Source organism: Lycorma delicatula, chromosome 7, assembly GCF_047948215.1.
Source record: "Lycorma delicatula isolate Av1 chromosome 7, ASM4794821v1, whole genome shotgun sequence".
In the NCBI taxonomy this organism is placed as follows: Eukaryota; Metazoa; Arthropoda; class Insecta; order Hemiptera; family Fulgoridae; genus Lycorma; species Lycorma delicatula.
This window is the reverse complement of record NC_134461.1, coordinates 87138040-87158797: the sequence shown is the minus strand read 5'-3', so window position 1 is coordinate 87158797 and position 20758 is coordinate 87138040. Positions and strand designations below refer to the sequence as shown.

Here is a 20758-nt window from a genome sequence, read left to right as displayed (position 1 = left end):
TTCTTATACATCTCATAATTCTTTTTTTTCTAAATCTTCTATGTCTTGACATTGTTCTTTTAGCCACCTTTCCGTATCTTTATGTGTTTCTCTCTAATTCGTTATTCAAGCTTTGATATATTGCTCTGTTCTATTCTTCTTCTTTATATTTTCTTCTTTCATCCATTTTTTCTATCATTGTGTTACCCAAGGTTTCTTTGCTTGGCTGCCTTCATAGAAACCAATTTCCTTTCTCTGCAATTTCCCTCATACATGATTTTATCGTTGATCACATTTCATCTGCTGGTTCATTTTCCCTTTTATTAGGGAAAATGAACCAGCAGATGAAATGTAATTGCCTTTTTCAGCATTTCACTCACTTTTACTCTCACTATGATCTCTAGCCCCTATATATTCCATTTCTTCACCTTCATTACAGTTTGAATTCTTTTTAATCTTATTTTCATTTCCTTCATTAACAGAATATGATCACTTCCTATGTCAGCTTCTGGAAGCCCATTTGCCTTCTCAACAGTATTCCTGAATCTACTTTCAACCAAAAAAAATTATCCATCTGAAAGTGAGATCCATCTGTTGGTCTTGTCCAAATGTATCTTCTTTGTTTATGATTCTTAAAATATATATTCCTAATGAACAAATTCTTCTCTTTGTAAAATTCAACCAGCCTGCCTCCTCTTTCATTTCGTGTTCCCAATTCGAACTTGCCCACAGTCTTTCCATCTTCGCCTTCACCTACCACTGCATTCCAGTCCCCCATAATTATTTTACTGCAATCCTGTTCATTTTCTAACAACTCCTTAATGTTGCTATACGTCTTTTCAATATCTTCATCATTATACTCAAATGTTGGCATGTACACCTGAAGTATTACTATTACATATTGGTGTACCATCTTTGTTTAACACATTATTAGATTTTAATTTATGTACCCCAAAATTTTCCTTAACTTTCCTGTATGCTTCGTCTATTTTACCGATGTTCAGTTCTCTTTCCACTTCTGAACACTTTTCTTTAATCCACTCTTCTTTCGCCAGTTTGCACTTCCTGTTTATAGCATTTATTAATTGTCGATAGTTTGTTCCTTTTACTTTCTTCATCACTAGCATTCTTATATTTTCTACGTTCATCCATCAGCTGCAATGTATCGTCTGAAACCCAAGGTTTTCTACCAGTTCTCTTTGTTCTGCCTATGTTCGCTTCTGCTGATTTAATAATTTCCTTTTTAACATTCTCCCATTCTTCTTCTACATTTTCTACCTTATCTTTTTTATTCAGACCTCTTGCGATGTCCTCCTCAAAAATCTTCTTTACCTCCTCTTCCTCAAGCTTCTCTAAATTCCACCGATTCATCTGACACCTTTTCTTCAGGTTTTTAAATCACAATTTACATTTCATTATCACCAAATTATGGTCGCTATCAATGTCTGCTCCAGGGTAAGTTTTGCAGTCAACGAGTTGATTCCTAAATCTTTGCTTAACCATGATATAATCTATCTGATACCTTGCAGTATCGCCTGGCTTTTTCCAAGTGTATATTCTTCTATTATCATTTTTAAATTGGGTGTTGGCAATTATTAAATTATACTTTGTGCAAAACTCTATAAGTCTGTCCCCTCTTTCATTCCTTTTTCCCAGCCTGTATTCACCTACTATATTTCCTTCCTTGCCCTTTCCAATGCTTGCATTCCAATCTCCAACTATTATCAAATTTTCATCTCCTTTTACGTGTTTAATTGCTTCATCAATCTCTTCGTATACACACTCTACCTCATTATCATCATGGGCGCTTGTAGGCATATAGATGTTAACAATCGTTGTCGGTTTAGGTTTTGATTTTATCCTTATTACAATGATTCTATTGCTATGCGTTTTGAAATATTCTACTCTCTTCCCTATCTTCTTGTTCATTATGAAACTTACTCCTGCCTGCCCATTATTTGAAGCTGAGTTTATTATTCTAAAACCACCTGAAAAGTCGCCTTCCTCTTCCCACCGAACTTCACTAATTCCTACTACATCCACATTTATCTTATCCATTCCTCTTTTTAAATTTTCCAGCCTACCAACCTTTTTTAAGCTTCTAACATTCCACGCTCCGACTCATAGAATGTTATTTTTTAATTTTCTGGTAACCCCCTTCTTAGTAGACCCCACCCGGAGATCCGAACGGGGGGCACTAGTTTACCTCCGGAATATTTTACCAAGGAAGGCGCCTCACCTTCCTTGGTAAAATATTCCGGAGTTTTCCATTGCATTCCAGTTTTCCATTGCTTTCAGCTCATTAAACACTTTTTTTGTGTTACAATTAGTTTTTGAGAGTCAATTATTTTTTGACTGTTGCCCAAAGATTTTCAATTGGGTTAAAGTCTGTGGAGTTGCCTGGCCACGAGAGCAATTTGATGTTTGTTCTTTGAAAATTTTTTCCACTTTTTTGGCAATAGGCATGGTGCCAAATGTTGGAACACACCGTTTGCCTTGTGGAAATTTGTTTTGAAGTTAATTCACAGTCCTTTTTTTTTTCAGAATCTTGATATATCCATCAGTTTTCAACATACCATCTACTGGAAGTAATGTGAAACAACCAGAAAACATTTTTTTCTGGGGATGTTTAACTGATTGTTGCATATGAGCCAGAGACGTTTTTCATCTGATGCTTTTCTAATGTATGGAAAACATTGTTCCAGTCTTCTTTGGTCCAGTTAGCATTTTCTTGGCCTGCAAGAGCCTTTTTTTTTTGCACATAGTGGGTGTTAAAAGCAGCTTTTTTGGTGGCTGACAAGCTTTCTGTTCAGCTGCAAGAAGATGAGTAACAGTTGTCACATGAAAATCTGTTGCACTGGTTGCTAATTCCAGTTCAAGTCAACAGCAGATATTTTTTTATGAAGTTTAATATTTTTCATTAATAACTGTTCCTATATTGGAGTAGTTTTTCTTTTGGCTGAAAAATAATAAAAAATATAGCAAGTGAAAAAATTAGTTCCAAGAAAATTGTACTCTGCTTATATTACTAGGATGATGGAATTTACTAAGATATAATAATATTTATAATTATATGATATTTATAATTTACTAGTATATATATATATATATATATATATATATATATATCTCTTTAAAAAAGATAGTATGAATTTGTCAGCTTGTGCTAGATATTAACCTAATCCATTGGCTTACTAATTTCTCAAATATTGCTATTTCCTTTAATAAATTAAATATACATTTTAATAATGATAACGAGAAAAATAATTTGAAATATTTTATAACTACTGAAAAAATTTTAAAAAAATCACCACTTAGGACATTAATTTTAAATCATTCTTACATTAATTAACTCATATCGAAAAGATCGCCTTTGGTGTCTAATAAATTATTTTCAATACTTTTTTTTAGATGAAATGCATTTTGATGGATACATTTTATAAAATAAACAATGTGAATTTTTTGTTTTGTGTTTTACAAGCAGTTGTAAGCAAACAGTAAAACATATGAGGACACCGACTAACATGTATTGTAATAAAACAGGTTAGCCAAAATTATTTTATGAAGTATTTTTTTAAATCTATTAGAAATTTTAATATTTAAGGGATTTATTAACTTGCATAATGTAGGATCCATTATAAGGCTTTAATACAACTGAGCAATCTAGTATATTATCTGTTTGGCGTATATAATATTAAACCTACCTTAAACTGTAATAATGTATTTAAAAATTATTGCGAATTGGGTTCAACCAATCAGATGTGGTGGATGATACTGATCAAAGTAAGAGAGGGCTCATGTAAATACATATTGAGCTTCATTCTTCAAACTAAGCAGATGAGTTTATTAAACATTTTTTCATTAATTAAAATTAGTCAGTAGTGAAGTGGTTTTTGTACTTGCATTAGAAGTTTGTGAACATAATTCTATAAAAAAAAAATTGTTTAAAATACTGTATCTACCCTTAGCAAATTTTTCAAGTGGAAATTGGTGAAGAAGAATTATGAGTTGGTGTCAATTTCTATGATTTTTGTCATTTTTTTTCAATATGAAGGAATCCTTGAAAGTAGTTGCAGAACAAATTAAAAAGGATCATTTTGTCAGTAGTCCCAGATCACTTATCGAAGTTGTGACTAAATTGTTTTTTTTTAAGACTAAAGAATAATTGCAACTAAAGTAGCAAATGGTTTCTGTGGTTATATCTTAATATCAATTTTGGATGTTGTAGACTTTAATAAATATGTTGTGTGAATGCAAAAATAAAAAAAAAGTTGACATTGTAACTTGTAGTATAATTTTAATTTGTAGATTATGAACATTTTTTTTTTTTAATTTGTAAAGAGTTTGGATTTGTAGAACTCCTCATTTATAAATGTATTTATTGCTTGTTTTTCGTCTTTTCTTCTTTTGTAGGTACATTTTACAGCTGTTGTTTTACTTCTGTAGAATTGGCATTTTGATAAGAGTATCTGTTTTTTATAGTTTATAATATTTGATTTATTTTATGTTTTAGGTATACACTAAGAAATATGTATCAGGCAGCTAAGAGTGGTGATGCTGAGAAATTAATTTATATGTTAGGTAATTACATTATCTTCATTATGGCTTTACCTAATTTAATCTTTGCGTATAAAATGAAGGTAACTCTGTCTGCCTTTCTATTCAGACATCACTCTTAAGAGGCTTATCTTTTTTTAATGAAACTCATGCAAACAATTATGGCAATTTAATTTTTATAAAATTTTGAAGTACTTTTCTCTAAAACAGTTTTCGGAAAATTAGAAATTTTTTTGGTTGTTATTCTGCTTGTGGAGTAAGATACTTGGATGTACAACTCAAATTATAATAATAATAATAATTATGTCAAATCATCTACAGAAAGAATAAATAATTACTAGAAGTAAATGATTATGTGTAAATAATAGTTTATTTATTAATTATAAATAAAAAGAATTCAATTATTTTGATGGCAGGTTTTTTCTTGACCATTAATGGCTTAAGACATAGGGAAAAAATCTGATGTGGACATCACATGAATTCCTTGTACACCTATTAAATTACATACATATTTTTAAAAAGTATGAAGGAAAGTCAAATATAAACAGGATTTTTGTTCCTGAGCATTTACAGTTGTTCGCACTGGGCGTGCGCTTCTAGTATGCTTGGGTGGGGGGTCATTAGGAGTGGGAAGAGGCCGGCCATTCCACACCCCCAATCAATTTGTCAGTAAGTAGTGCTGATAATGTCGAAGCAACAGGTGTAACCCTCCACTGCACAACACATAATTACAAAATTTTTTGCACGTGAAGGAGTTCAAATGATGGATATTTTCTTAAGATTGACTGCACAGGGATTAAACATTGTCAAAGACACATGTGTTTGGCTGGCATAAAGAGTTCAAGGAAGTATGAGAATGACTGGAAAATCAGGAACATGATCGCTGTCCTCGGATCAGCATTACAGACGAAAACATTTGTATGGTTCAAGACATTCTTGAAGATGATTGACAGATGAGAGTATCCAAAATTCCAGAACTGGTCAGAATAAGTTATGGGAGTTGTCAACTGATCATCACAAACAACTTACAGTTCCATAAAGTGTGTACCAATTGGATCCCTCGCCTTTTGACTACAGATCTGAAGTTGAGACATTTGGAGGTCTGTCAGAGGCTTACAGCAAGGTTTGCAAAAGAAGGTGATGCATTTTTGAGTTGACCTGCAACAAAACATGGGTCCACCACTACACTCCACAGTCGAAACAAGCCAGTATGGAATGGTGGAGGAAAGGAGAGGCAGCCCCAGTGAAAGCCAAGACTGAACTGTCAGCGGGCAAGGTTCTTTCAACCGTTTGTTTTGACCGGCGAGGCATTTTGCTCATTGATTTTTTGCATGAGTGACGCACAGTTAGTGTTGTTTACTACTGTGAGCTGTTGAACGAGGTGAGGGCTGCACATAGCCGCAAAAGATGAGACCAACCGATTTGAGAGGCTATTCTCCTCCACGACAATGCCAGGCCCCATACTGCAGCTCTAATGGTCTCGAAACTAAAAGAAATGTACGGACTCAACTTGATCATCCTCCCTACAGTCCAGACCTATTGCCCTGCGATTTTCATTTGTTTTTTTTGGGCTGCTTAAAGAAGATCTAGGAGGACAATGATTTGAAGATGACGAGGGCATGTAAGGATTTGTGTGCAATTGGTTCCTGACGAAACCAGCTTTATTCTACGATGCTGCGATAAAAAACCTTCCTTCTCGTTGGAATAAATGTATTTCTAAAGGAGGAAACTATGTAGAAAAGTAAATTATATTTGCCTTTTATTTTTCAATAAATAATTTTTTTTTAAAAATAAAGTCTCGCTTATATATGATTTATTATCGCACATAAAATGTTATTTCACTAATAACTTCGGATATTTAATTTTTTTTTTTTTTTTTATTGAATTATTCACTGTAAATTTTTTTTACAGTCAGAGGTTAACAAGTTATTAATAAATCGATGTTTAAATTTAAAAAAAAAGAAGTTAAAGGAAAATGAAAAAAGGAAGAAAATGTTGCAAATAATGCAAGAATAAAAAGATTAAGAGAAGATGATGAATATAAGAGAAAGAAAACAATTAGACCTAAGAAAGAATAAAAAGATTAGGAGAGGATGATAAATATAAAGAGGGAGAAAATTTGAAAACCGGAGAACTTGTACAAAAAATTAAGATCAGAAGAATTATATCAAACCAAAGAGCGATTAAATGATCGGCAACAAAAAACAAATAAACGAAATGATGATCAACTCCGACTTAGGGAGAATATTGTCCGACAATATCAGAGGAGTAATGAATTAAAAGGATTATTGAAAAACTAAAATGTCTTATGATTTTTAGGATCACTAACCAAGGTCACTAACCAGAAAAAAAATTATAAGAAATTTCATTCCTTACCTTGATGGATTTTCCATTATAATCTGAGTACAATATGAACTCACCAAAATTAAATACAATCACACTATCTGGCGTATTCAAAATAATAATGGTTTTATCCATTGTTACCAACCTTACCAATCATTAAAATTGTATTTTATTAACAGCATCTCCTAAATTAAGGTTCATAGAGAACAAAGAATTGCAGGTGCCGTTTAGCTCCCCTAGGTGATAACTTTATATTAATAAAGAATTAAGTAAGCTTGGGAGAAATAAATAAATAAAAACATTACTGTGATTGGGGGGCTACATATTTGAAGGTAAGCACTCATTTACACCAATAGTTGATACGAAGTTGTTTAAAAATATTGTTGTAGTTAAATTATCTGAAATTTCTGGAAATGATGTTGAAAATATTCATACAAATATACCTAATGTGGAATCAAATAATTCAGATAAATAGGATAAGGTTGTCTGGGTCTTAATGTAATTGCTAATAATTATCATAAGATTTTGTTGTATAATGTTGCCATCATGTATAAAATAAAAAAAAATTAATGTTTTGAGTGTTATCAAGTTGTATGACAACATTTCTAAACATTTATCAAAAAAATGTATGTAGATAAATGAGGTAATTATTTTTTTAAATATAATGTTAAATAGGAACTGACTAAATAATGATTGTCAATTTACAGAAGAGCCAAATTTCTTTTGGGTTTTAACAGAAATGTAGTATAATGTAATTTGATGAAGTTATGGGTGTAATTTTTACAAAGATGGTTTGTAAAAAGGGAAATTATGTCATTGAACCAATATTTTTGAGTTGGTGATCAGAAAATGATTGGGAAAATTATTATTATACATTGAGGGTTTTCTGCAATATCTGGTTTGTGTGACTAGCGTTGCTGGGGGATTTAATTGGTAAATAAGCTGATCTAAGAGAAATACTAGATTGAAATTAATTTTAGTTACAGATTTAAAAAGAATAGGGTTTCTAAAGATGTGGATAAAAACAATAAAGGGGAAAATAATTCAAATTCCTTTAATATAACATTAAATGGAAGGGTAGATGGTGATGAAAATGAATTTCCTTTTTTGGGTGGGAGGATACTTTCTTTGATAGGTTTATGTTATGTAAATGGTCAGTGGATGTACAATGTTCTTTTAAGTGAGATTTGACATATATTAAAAAAACAAAATCAAAAAAGAAATAAAAGTAAGAAAGGAAGTGTGGACTTGAAATATTTATCTGATTTTACAGAGAATTTTCAGTGGAGAATGATGAATATCAGGAAGAGATGAATGAATATTGGCTTAATGATCTGGACTTTATGGATAATTTTACACTGGTTTCTGTAGAGTTAGACTAACTGAGGAAGCTAATTAGAAAAATGAAGCAGTTGGACTAGCTATAAATCAGGACTAATGTCAGTTCTTGCTAAACTGCATCCCAGGAAATTTCGATTTGGATAACTTCATAGTAAAAGGGTGGAGGGAATCAGCTATTTTGGGCACAACATAAGCATTAAGGATCAGCATCAAGAAACTATGAAGAGATCTTTCCTAAGTTGGAGGAAATCGATGAAAAACAATTTTTTAGGTCAAACATGGACATCAAACTGAAAATGAAGTAATAGGGGAATGTTACCTATTTCTATTTACATCTGCAAAGGATTCTTCATAGATCATAGGAAACACAAAAAACTAAAAACAACAGTTAGAATTATGGAGAACTATGTGTTTGTAATAACTACATGAATTAGGAAACAAACTGGATTGCTGGGTATAATTTTAAGGGTCAATAAGGAAAAATGGGAATGGAATGGAAGTGTAATGAGAGGAAAGAGTAGATGGACTAGGTGGGTGATGGAATGGTATCCCTGTTATTGGATGAAAGGATATGGTTATCTGAGAATGAATTGGGAGGAGGAAATGAGAAGAATTTGTGTAGGAATTACATCGCCAAAGGTGGCCCAGGGTAAGGCAGAGTAGAAACAAACGGAAACTGTGTTTAGTGGGGTATGGTATAACAAATTTTTCAGGAAGAATGATTGAATGAACATTGAATAATATTAACTATGTTTTAGGTTGCACACCTCATGAGACTTGTATCAAAAGAGAAAAGTATTTTTTATTACATAGTAAACATTTGATATAAACTATTATAACTGACAACTCTTAAATAACCTTAGCTAAAGCTGATCTTTTTTAAAAAATCTCAGCCATCAGTTGACTGTTAACAAAATTTATTATTATAGAAAAGTATTCAAATTTTCAAGTTATGATTTTTTTTGTTTATTTATATTTCTGATTGTAAATTTTATTGTACAAATAAATAAATTTATTGTTTTCAGTATAGAAAAATAATGTTGATTATCAACCACCATTTGGTTTTTTTTTTTAGATATCTTTGTATCTAATGTTCTTGTGCATTTGAGATATATCATTTAATACATTTTTGTTAACATTGGAGCATCTAGTCATGAATAGTTACATTTTGTTAAATTTTACGTGGATTAGAAAACATCAGTTGGCATTATTTAAGTGCTAATTTTAATATTTGTCTGTACTTTATTTTATTGGAAACATCTATCTTTTTTCATTTTTGTTGTTTATTAATTATACTTCAAAATTTAACAGTGCATGTCTGATTGGATTGTCAAAACAAGTTGCAGAAAAAATGCAATTACACCTTTAGAGCCTTCAAACTTCTGTATATAAAATGAGGAAAATAATACTTGTGTATTGTTTTCCATTTTCCTTTAATTAGCATGAAAATATTAAAAAAAAAATTGTTTCATCTTGAGGTTTCAGAAAACTAAAATTTGGACTACTATAAAAATATAAGTGATTGTGATAAAATTTTTATATTCTAATATGTTGTTCAGTTTATTTTTTGGGCTAGGTGAACAACATACTAGAATATAAAATTTTTATTGTGTATTATTTTTTTATAGCTGTCCAAATTTTAATTTTCAAAAAATCTCCTTAATATCAGTTTTTTCCTTAATCCAAGTTTTAATCTCCTGTTAACAGTTTAACAGTGTTTCTAAAACAGTTGTTTTAACAGTTTTATTAGAAAACAACACTTACATGTTGTTTTGTACATTTTACTCAAAAATAATTGATGATTCTAATGGTGTGATTACATTCTTTTAATGATTCTTTTTTTTTGACAACCCAATAACAGCAAAGTTACCCAGCAAGTTATAAAGATACTGAGTATAGAAGATTTTGGAGAGTATTAACCATCTGAAAAAATCAATGCTATTTAGCTTTAGTGTTTTATAAACTTTTCTTTTTATCTTATAGCTTCTGGATTGAATCCCAATCACCAATTTCGTGAATGGGTTATGGGTACATCACTGCATGCTGCTTGTTATGGTGGTCATATTACTGTTGTTCATTTACTTATACAGGCTGGATCTGATATTGATATACTTGATAAAGAGCAGAACACACCACTTATGATATCTGTTCTGAATAAACATAATGATATTGTCAAATATCTGATTAAAGTTGGAGCTGATGTCACTTTTAAAGTACGTATCTTGTATCTTTTTCATATTTTTATTGAAATTATTTTATTACATTATATTATTAATTATTTTTACTGAAGCGTACAAACAGCAGGCTAAATACAAGTGTATACAATATATTTATAATCAGTAAACAATCATTCCATCGAAATCAGCATAAAATAACAGCTTAATAATGTGTGTAATATGTTATGTGGAGCTTTCAATTACGTAGAGAACAAACATTTTAAAATAAAATAACATAAATAGTATTTTAAATAGTAGTTTATAAAATAATAAATAAAGTATAAATAAAATTAGCTAGTACTTAAAAAAAACTTTTAAATGGAATGAATATAATAAAAAAGAAAAAATCATGCTGAGTAACATTAGATTATATTGCACATTAAGAATGTAATGAATTAGGAAGTACAATAAAACCTCCATTATCAGTCTTTGATTAGCTGGCCTCCATACTAATCTGAAATTGTTGTGTTTTAAATTTCACAGATCACTAAAGAGGCAAATTTCTAGGAATAATCAGTTTGAAGTAGATATTAATAATGCTAGCAGCAAATGTTGAGTAGAACAGAGGAAATGCTGTAATCCAACATTGTCATACAACTATTCAGTGCATATGCTGAGAAAGTTGAATTATTATGTTAGACATATTTTTTGTTTATATACAACTAAATTCATTTAAGAATCAATTGTTAACTTATATCTAAGGTGATATTTATCTAAAGCCTGCTGTTGCTATTAATTAATTACAAGGAAAAAATTAGGCCTATGGCTTGCTGTGAAAATATTACACGGTTTATGTTTCATTACACATGATTTTGTTAAATGTTTTTGCCAGTTGTTACTAAATAATCTCATGAGTTTAGCATACTAACACCAACAAAAACTTTTACATTGAAAAGTTTCAAAATCCTGAATATTTTTAGTTATTTCTTGAGTTTTATCACAACTCTAACCCCAATGTTTTCCTATTTTAGAAAGCAAAATAATTTTAGATATTAATTTGTTATTTTCCAAATTGCAAATATAATTTTAGATAAATTGTTTGTATCAAGAAGTATAAATCGTTTAAATGAATAAATTGTTCGAGAAGTATGAATCATTTGTGTGCTGGGCTCAGCCATCCGGTGCACCACCATTGGTCCACTCTGCACCAGTAGCAGCTAAAATAAAAACGTGAGCATATACAGCAAACAAACCCAAGCACCATCCTTTTTTTTAGTTAATAAATTTAGAATAAATCAGTTTTAACAGAGATTATTGAAGGAATTCTTGCAATGTGACTTTAGCAATATAAAGTGTAGTAATATTTTAATGCAAGTGATAACTCCTAAATTTATTATACAAAGAAAATCAGTAAACCAGTAGGTTTGCATTGACACTGACATTTATATAAAGTTTCATTACCAATTCAATATTAAAAAGCTGACTGTATTTTTAAAAAACCCCTCTATTACTGATCATCATTGCTATTTTTTATTTTTTGTGAGCCAAAAGGAAACTTGTGTTTAATTATGAGCTTTTATAATACAACACTTTCTAATAATTGTCCTTTTATTTTTTTCAACATTTACTATTCCATTTATTTGTTAATGGAACTTTGGGTAGGTATGGGTCTTGATTGACAAGATGGAACTACTGAACAGGATCTGAGTTTTGCGGTGACAAGTGATTTAGAAGAGGGTTTTTATATGAAAATTAGCCAGATTTATTATAGACTAAAATTATAAGACTGAAAACAAAAATAATTTGCTACTTAGTCTATAATCAGGTGTAAATTTTTTAATCTTTTTAAAACTAAATACAGTCACCTGGATTTATGGTAGTAGTAATAGTAATATTAAAACAAATCATGACTACCTTAATTTCTTATAAGAATGTTACAAGAAAAAAAATTATGACTCAAAAAGAAAAAAAACAAAATTACTAAAGATAATCTGAGAACTAGAAACCCTTTCTCAGATGGTAAGTTCTGCTTTATTGTTGTACATGAAATGGTTCATGTATTAATATTTTTAAATTATGTGTGTGTTTATTATATATATGATTGTACTGTTATTTTATAACATTTTAAAAATATTATGATTTGTTGCTTTATAGGGTGGTGATGGTATGACAGCTCTTCATTTGGCTGCTAAAACTGGTAATCTTGAAGCATGTCATTATCTATTATCAAATTTAAATGTGCCAAGATTCTTTATTGATACTGTTGATGACGGTAGATGGACACCGTTAGTTTGGGCTGCTGAACATTGTCATACTGATGTTGTCAGGTAGGGCTCATTAATTTTTGTGTTTTTGTTGAGATGTATCGAGTACTGTAAATTCCTTGCTACTGCTATTTAAATTATTGTGGCCTAAAAACAAAACGCTGGTAACTTGAGAGTTCAAATTTAATTTAAAGTTTTTACACATAAAACTTGATTGGTCAATAGCCGGACTCTAGGTGTAAAATGGTGGAGTGTCAGTGGTTATGTAATGTCTAAGTAATACTGATGAGATTTACTTTTTTAACCCAGTAGATATTGCCTAATGTCATGTTCCTTTCCCAATTTACTCCATCTACCTCCAATCTTCTTCTACGGTTGATATGCACCTTTAGTACAAGAAGTACCAGACAAAGTTACCCTCTCTGAGAGTAATGATATTCAATGTATAGCCAATCTCTGTAATGAATTGAGTGAAGGTGTTATTTGTAGAGCTAATTAGAACCTGCATTTCAGTGGGTTTGGTTTAATGATATGCATTATTCTGTACTTTCAGCTCAGTGGAAGAAGGAATGTGAAACTAATCTGCTCCTCATTTTCCTTGGTAAGCCTAAGATAAAAATTTGTATTTTACTCTCAGTGAGGGAGTTTTTTCAACAAAATGTCTTATTTTCATATTTTGTTTTGTTATAGGTTTCTTTTAAATAAGAGAGCAGATCCCCTAGTAAGAGATGCTGAGCAAAATATTGCTCTGCATTGGGCTGCACTTGCTGGTAGTATTGAAATATCTGAAGCTTTATTAAATTTTGGTTCTGAGATTAATTCGACAAATGCACATGGTGACACCGCATTGTAAGAAAGTTTTTTCATCATTTGCTGCTACTGTATTTAATTTTATTATGCTGCTTATTTTATTTTGGCTGTTTAAAATACTACTTATTTTAATTATACAAATAAGAAGAATTAGCCTTGAAGAATATGTGATTATATTAGTTAACATGTAAATTTTATTGTAGAAAAAAATTTTCAGGTATGAATAGTAACTGACCTTTTATTATTTATATCATTTGCTATTAAGATTCTCTGGTAGGTTTGCATCAGGTAGGGTAACCTATCAAAAAAATTCTCACATATACCCTTTACTTAAAAGGTATTGGGATAAGTGAACATTGAAAAGCCCGTTTTGAGGCTCTCAAAAATTGAGAATGTGTTTTTTGAAATATCAAAAGTGGGCTGTCAGATTAGTGTTTGGCATCTTAAATATTAATAGACCAATATTTAGGAAATTAAGTATATTAATGCTATCTTATGTTTATATTTATGAATGTACAATCTTTCTACAAAGAAGTCACTTACTCTTAAAAAAATAAAAATATCTAGAAAACCAGACAACAGAACTGATTTTGTGTAATTCAACATAATTCTTCAGTTTATTATGTTTCCCTCAATTTATTTAAAATGTGGTCATAAGATTTCATTTCACAGAAACAATATTACTTTGTTGATTTAAATTCATATATATATATATTACTCAAGTTCAGTCGGTTGCATTATCAAGTAAAATATTTTTTTGATATTTGAACACATTTTCATTTTTAAGCATTACTTGCATTAAAAGCATTACGGTTTCATCATTAATCATTTTTTGTAGGTTGTGTCAATTTTATTTTCACTAATATACTATAATTTGTCTACATTTTTATTGTTTTTTCAAGATTATTTTTTTATTTATTTCTTGGGTACATTCTTTACAGCAGCTCAGTTGACAGAAAAAAAATTTGTTTTGCATTTTGTTTTTTCCCCTCTTTTTTGTTACTAATGTTATTCTTGTGTACTGATTTTTTCTTACAAAGCGATTATTTTTATGTTTTGTCTATGAAAAAAATTAAAATAATAATAAAGAAGTATTATAAAGAATGAACAAAAAAGAATATCAAGGTTTTAAAGCTATTTAATATCTCTTAGCTTTGACTTACAGTAAAGAACCATAGATAAAAAAAAAAGAGTAACTTAAAGTTTTTCCTTACAAATTTTCAATGTCAGCACCTTCTGTCAAATGGCACATATTTAACTGATAGGAAAGTTCATCTCGTAATTTAACCAGCACATCTGGAGTAATGGAAGTGACAGCTGCTCCATTCTTGTGCCTCAAATCAGGTAGATCAGTAGGTAATGGAGACATGTAGACAAGATCCTTTATAAAATCTCAAAGGGAAAATTCCTATGGGATCAGATCAGGTGACCTTGGAGGCTACTAGAAACAAGTTCTATCTTTAGATCCATGCCAATCAATCCAGTGGTTGAGGAAAACATCATTCTACTGATCCTGTGTAGAGTTATGCTAGTAAGGAAGTGCACTGTCTTGTTGCCAAATAAAATTCACTGGTTTATCTTGCAGTTGAGGAAAGAGCTATGTACACAGCACATCCAAATAAGCAACATCTACGAGACTCAACTGATAAATTTTGCATACTAGTGTGCTACACGGAGATAAAAGGTACTATCGAGTTGGACGTGGCAGCACATGATAGCTAAAGTTCCCCTCTACAAACCTGCGATAAAGGCGTTGAAATTTGTTTACCGGTTTGTTTTCAGTAGTAGTTAAAATGGAGTCAAGTAATGAGCAATATGTCAACATGGTTAAAATAGTGAGCAGAGATAGAATTTTTAACAGCAGAGTATGTGAATTTACAAATATTTTTCATCATTTAAAAAAGGTTTACGGTAGTGAAACTTTTGACAGGAGTACTTTGAATAGGTAGTTGTTGAAATTTCATGATGTGAAGCTGGTAAAGCGATAATTGAGGACGCACCTCACAGCAGACAACCAGTTTCTGTGACAGACAAAAACCATTGATAGGAGGTGGACAATTTGTTTCAAAGTAACTGGCAAATCACCCAGCAATGCATTGCTATTCAGTTAGGCATATCTAAAGAACGAGTAAGCCATATTGTTGAGCAATCGGGTTACCCATGCAAGCTGAAGTTTTAGTCTATTCTGCATCTGCCATACTCATCGTTCTTGGCTCCATGTGACTTCCATTTCTTCCCTCATCTGAAAAGGGATCTCAAAGGTAATCATTACCTGTGCTAAGGAAGCTGTGGCCACTTGGATCTGAGAAAGACTGCCAGAATTTTTCAGTGACGGAATGCAAGAACTTGTCACACACTGGGAAAAGGGTATCAGTTTAAACGGGGATTATATTGAAAAATAAATTCTGCATTTTGTAGTTAAGCTATTATACTTTTATTCATTTTTTATTTCATTCCAATATATCTTTTCATTCCCATGCTACACATGTATGTGTAAAATTTGTCAGTTGAGTCTTGTATCTTCAGCAACAAAGAATGTTTTGTAAACTTTTCGTTGGGACAAAGAACATTTAAATTTTGGGGAGTCCCTTTTGCATTTTAAGAGTTCATGTTGATTTTCTGAGCTCCAAATATGGACATTGTGTGTGTTAACTTTTCCGCTAAGATGAAAATTGACTGATCACTAAACACAGTATCATTAAGAAAGTTGTCATCTTTGGGCTTTAACATTTCAATTGTGAAGTAAGCATGCATAGTGTAATTGGTAGACTTCAAACCCTGTAACTGTTGTAAACGGTATGGCAGCACATGTAAGCGTTTTCATAAAACATTCCATGCTGGCATCACTAGTCTTTATAGAATAAAATACATAATTAATTTTTTTTAAATATGAAAAAACAATTTATCTCTTTATAAATGACTTTTGGATCATTTAAGGAAATATAGAAACAAAAGTTCAAAGACATCTATCCCCTTGGCAGACCATCTGATAAAAAGTAACCATAGCACAACTACTATTTTAATAATAATAGAAATGAACAACTGTATAAAATTAAGTAATTTGTTGTTAATCATGATGTGATTGGTTGACAATAAGTTTTTTGCCAAAATTCTGTTCTCATCTGTGGTTTTATGAGATTTGCCAGTCATATAGATTCCCCTGGCTATGTTAGTGTTGCAATGGGTAATTGGTAAAGACTTTGTAAAATAAGTACACAGAATGTACTTAAGAATATTCTTAAATATTGTTTAAGATTGGTGATGGGACTGCCAACTCTTTGCCTGTGAACTTGTTGGAACTTTGCTCTGAGTTGGATGTCTAGATATCTTGCTTTTATAATGGTTATCAATCATGTCCTCATGAACTCGCTTCATTGTATCTATTTTATTAGAATCACTATTTCCCAGTTGGTATAAGATCATCAGCTGTAAGCTTCCATTACAAATCAGCTCACCAGCCCAGTTTCCTGCTGGTCTTTAGTTATCCAACTTAGTTATTTGGCTTTGGAGGGGCACATCTTATAGATCAAGTACTTAGTTGGAATGAAATAGGTGTTTAATATGTTTGTAAATAACTGATTCACTTCAGAACTGACTGTCATAAGGGATAAAGGTTTTAAGTAATGAGTATAAATAAAAAAACTGTCATTTTTTCATCTATCATTTTATGAAGACTAATAAAAATACTAAATAAATTATGGCCTGAAAAAGTTACCTTTGGAATTTGAGTTAGTTGAAATTAATCTGTGCATAATAGTACACATATATATTCTTCTCAGCTGTTTATCTGAGAAACAGACAACAACAAACAGTTCAACAAAATATTTGTCTCCATATATCTCTGAGAAATTACTTCTTAAACACTATTTGTACGTCACAGCTTGTACCACTTTCTCCTTTATTAAATACAACCACTTTCTGTTGCTGCATTCTTGTCCTAATTCCAGTCTTTTTAATTTCCTAACATTTTCTAGATGTTTGTTCCTTTCCCATTTGATGTAGGTGTCCAAACTACCTTGGATTTGTTTTAATTACTTCCAGTAAACTACAGTAAACATTTTCTCTGACTTTACATGTAATGTTCTATCCCTTCCAGTTTCCTCCCCAAAAATGTTTTCTCTTGTTTGCAATACAAAGTATTACTTTAACAGTTCTGCTATTCAGAGTCCATGTCTTTTATGTGAGAAAAGTATGTAAGTAATATCTTTTACATTAGCTATTTGTACTTTGAAGGCATTCCATTGCCATATGACAACCCTTTTTTTTTTACTTTATGCATAACTTTGTTTTTACTCATCCATTTCTGTGGTATGGGTTCTTCCAAACAGCTGATAAATTTCTGTGTAACTCACTGCATTTCTTTTCTAAGTGCCACCTTCAGCATATCTCTTGATTTTTAATCAGTACCACTAACATCGGCCTTATTATTTTTAAGTTTCTTTTTATGAATTGCTTCTTAATTATTTTACCCTATATATACCTTAAACATGTATACTGTGAAGAAACAGAGGTTATTTTGAGGTATATTTTACTGATGTATCTGCAAATGCTGATGATAGGTCTGTTTTTGAGTTATGGCTAACAAAAAGCCATTTCTTTCATGTTGTTTTAGCTTTAGTAAGAAAGAAAGAAAGACTATATTGAAAGTTCTTGGGACATAAATTATGGGGAAAAGTTGGTGGTTTAATATGATTTGATTCATTGAAAATAAAAGTTGTTTCCGTAACAGTATTTCCTGTGATTTCTGAAAACATTTTTAATCCCAAAAACTGTATTCAAAATATTCTTTCTTATGTTTGTCATTCATTTATTTTGTTGTATTACCAATAAACAAATACAACAGGGAATTGACTTTTTAGAGAATCTAATCCTGAGAAAATGTATATAAGTAAAGTCAGCTAAAAAACAATTTTACTTTCATTTAAAACAAAACAGACCATGAGAGTGAAATGTTAAATTTTTAAACAAACCAAAATTCTTTTTATTATTGTAAAAACAATTAAACAAATAATTTTGATTTTTTATCATTCTTACAATTTAAAGTCACTTTAAAAAAGTAGAAACAAAGCTTTTGATACTACATGAGCAAGTTGTCATGAGCATACAGTACACTGACTTTTCTCTTGTGTTTTAACAACTTATTACATAACTTTCATGTTTGGAGATATGTTGTCAGATTATGGATGATTAAGTATGCTATAAGTAGATCACCAATGCACTTCTTTCTGGTTCAGTATAGTACTAAATAATACCATACTATCAGTAGTTGTGAGTTTTATACCAGCTATGGACTGTGTAATTTTGTATACTACCATATTTACTAGTTAACAGTGAAAACCCTGAAAGGTGAGGTAAATAAAGAGGTAGAAATAAGTGTTTCCAAATTTTATTTCATACTAGTGTTGTTTTCTACATTTACATTCATTTATTTTATGATGTATTTTACTCTTTGAATTGGGGCATAGTTTATTTCCCCAAATACCTATCTTTTTTCAGTCAAAATGGTTCATTTTTTAAATGAAATTATTTTTGTCAAAAAAACAAAAAAACAGATGAATCAGGTAAAACAAAATAATAATAAAACTAAATGTATTTTTATTAAAAAAAACTGAATAAATATTATATATCTTTGTGTGTTACTATAGACACATAGCAGCTCGTCAGAATGCATACTCGTGTACAGTATTGCTTTTATCTAGAGGGGCTCGTGTTGACCTCCGTAATCGAGCCGGCTTTACTCCTGCTGAATGTTGTCTTCTTCAGGATTGCCCTACTTATAATGTCATCAAACTGAATCTTGAAATTAAAACTTTTAATAAATCAAAGCGAATATCACGTATATTAATAAAGTAAGTATGTTTTATTATATTTAATTTTTAATATATCATGATCTGTATCCTTGTTTGATTCAGACAGCTGTATTTAAGATTTTGGTTAGATATTTGTATTGAAGACGTTGGCATTTGGTAACTCACATGTTGAAGGTATCCCTGTTAATACTTTCTTCTTATTTTATTCCATACCTTAGAAAGCCCTACTTATTTATTGGCATATTTAAAAAAAACTGTATATTTCCTTTTGTTACTGTATCATAATTTGAGAGATAAAAACAAAATATAAGCTACTTTTTATGTTAACATAAAGCTAAATACAGTTAGTAATGGGGATATTTATTGTTATAATGCAGTGATATTACAAGAGGACATGAAGTTAATCCAGTACAATGTGTGAATGCAGTGGATGATGAAGGTATCCCCCAGGATTTTACTTATGTAGTCGAAAATTGTTTCACATCTAATATCAATGTTGATCGAACAATTACTTCTCTACAGGTATGGTTTATTATAGTTAATATATAACTTATTATATGTATTAGAAATGTATTATATGTATTAGAGTGTCTATAGCAGAACCTATTAACATTAACAGAACATATTAACATGACTACTGCTGTGTGTGTAGACATTGATTTATTTTATGGTGTAGGAATCTTGTTTTGTAAATTGTGTTTTTTTATATTCATCTATTATATAATCTACTTGTTAGTCTAGGGCAGTGCTATTCAAGCTGTGTTCAGCGGAACCCTGGGGTTCCACAAATGTCATAAAAGGTTCCATAAATATACATAAAATATTCATCAAATGATGAAAATAATAAAAAAAAAAAATAAAGCATTCTGAATTGACCAAATGAGCTTGCGGCATCCGTGGCTGTGCACTGGCTGTTGCTACATTGATGTGTCACTAGTAGTGAGAGTGGAGCGGAACATTACTCAAGTGTCAAACTGTCATCGATGTACATGTCCATTTGACAGTCGGTTACATATGAATGCGAGTATTAGTGCCAGCCGTGAATAGTGGACATTTCAATCTGTTTACCATCATTAACCTTTTAACTGCTACGTGCACATATATATATATATATATATATATATATATATATATATATATATATATATATATATATATATATATATATATATATATGTTCAGCAGTAGTATTGCCTGACTGGCTGTAGACACATATGTGTTTGGCAATAATGGTGCTTGTCTTGCTATGAACACATATAAGTGTTTACAACTTTTTTATTATAAATATGCATCTTTTCAGTTTATATATTTACTGTACTGTACTGCAGTCTATCATATATTTTATGAATCTGATGATTTTTCTATCCCATAGAAAAAGTATTGACCCTGGTGGGTACAATGACTTTGATTAGTATCTAGCATATACCTACTCACTATTTATTCAGTAGCCAGCAGTTGAAAGGTTAAAGTGTGTGTAAATTGTACTTTTATAATATGA

The 20758-nt window shown here is 30.6% G+C and overlaps 1 protein-coding gene across 1 annotated transcript in view; it reads left to right on the top strand.

The window, feature by feature from the left end:
* G9a (histone-lysine N-methyltransferase G9a) overlaps positions 1-20758 on the top strand; it is a 91222-nt gene that overhangs the window by 47030 nt on the left and 23434 nt on the right. Inside the window, exons 8-13 of the mRNA XM_075371026.1 lie at positions 4493-4560; positions 10204-10433; positions 12531-12703; positions 13331-13489; positions 19096-19299; positions 19638-19782. Coding sequence (XP_075227141.1) covers positions 4493-4560; positions 10204-10433; positions 12531-12703; positions 13331-13489; positions 19096-19299; positions 19638-19782 — 979 coding nt within the window. The remainder of the gene's footprint in view (positions 1-4492; positions 4561-10203; positions 10434-12530; positions 12704-13330; positions 13490-19095; positions 19300-19637; positions 19783-20758) is intronic.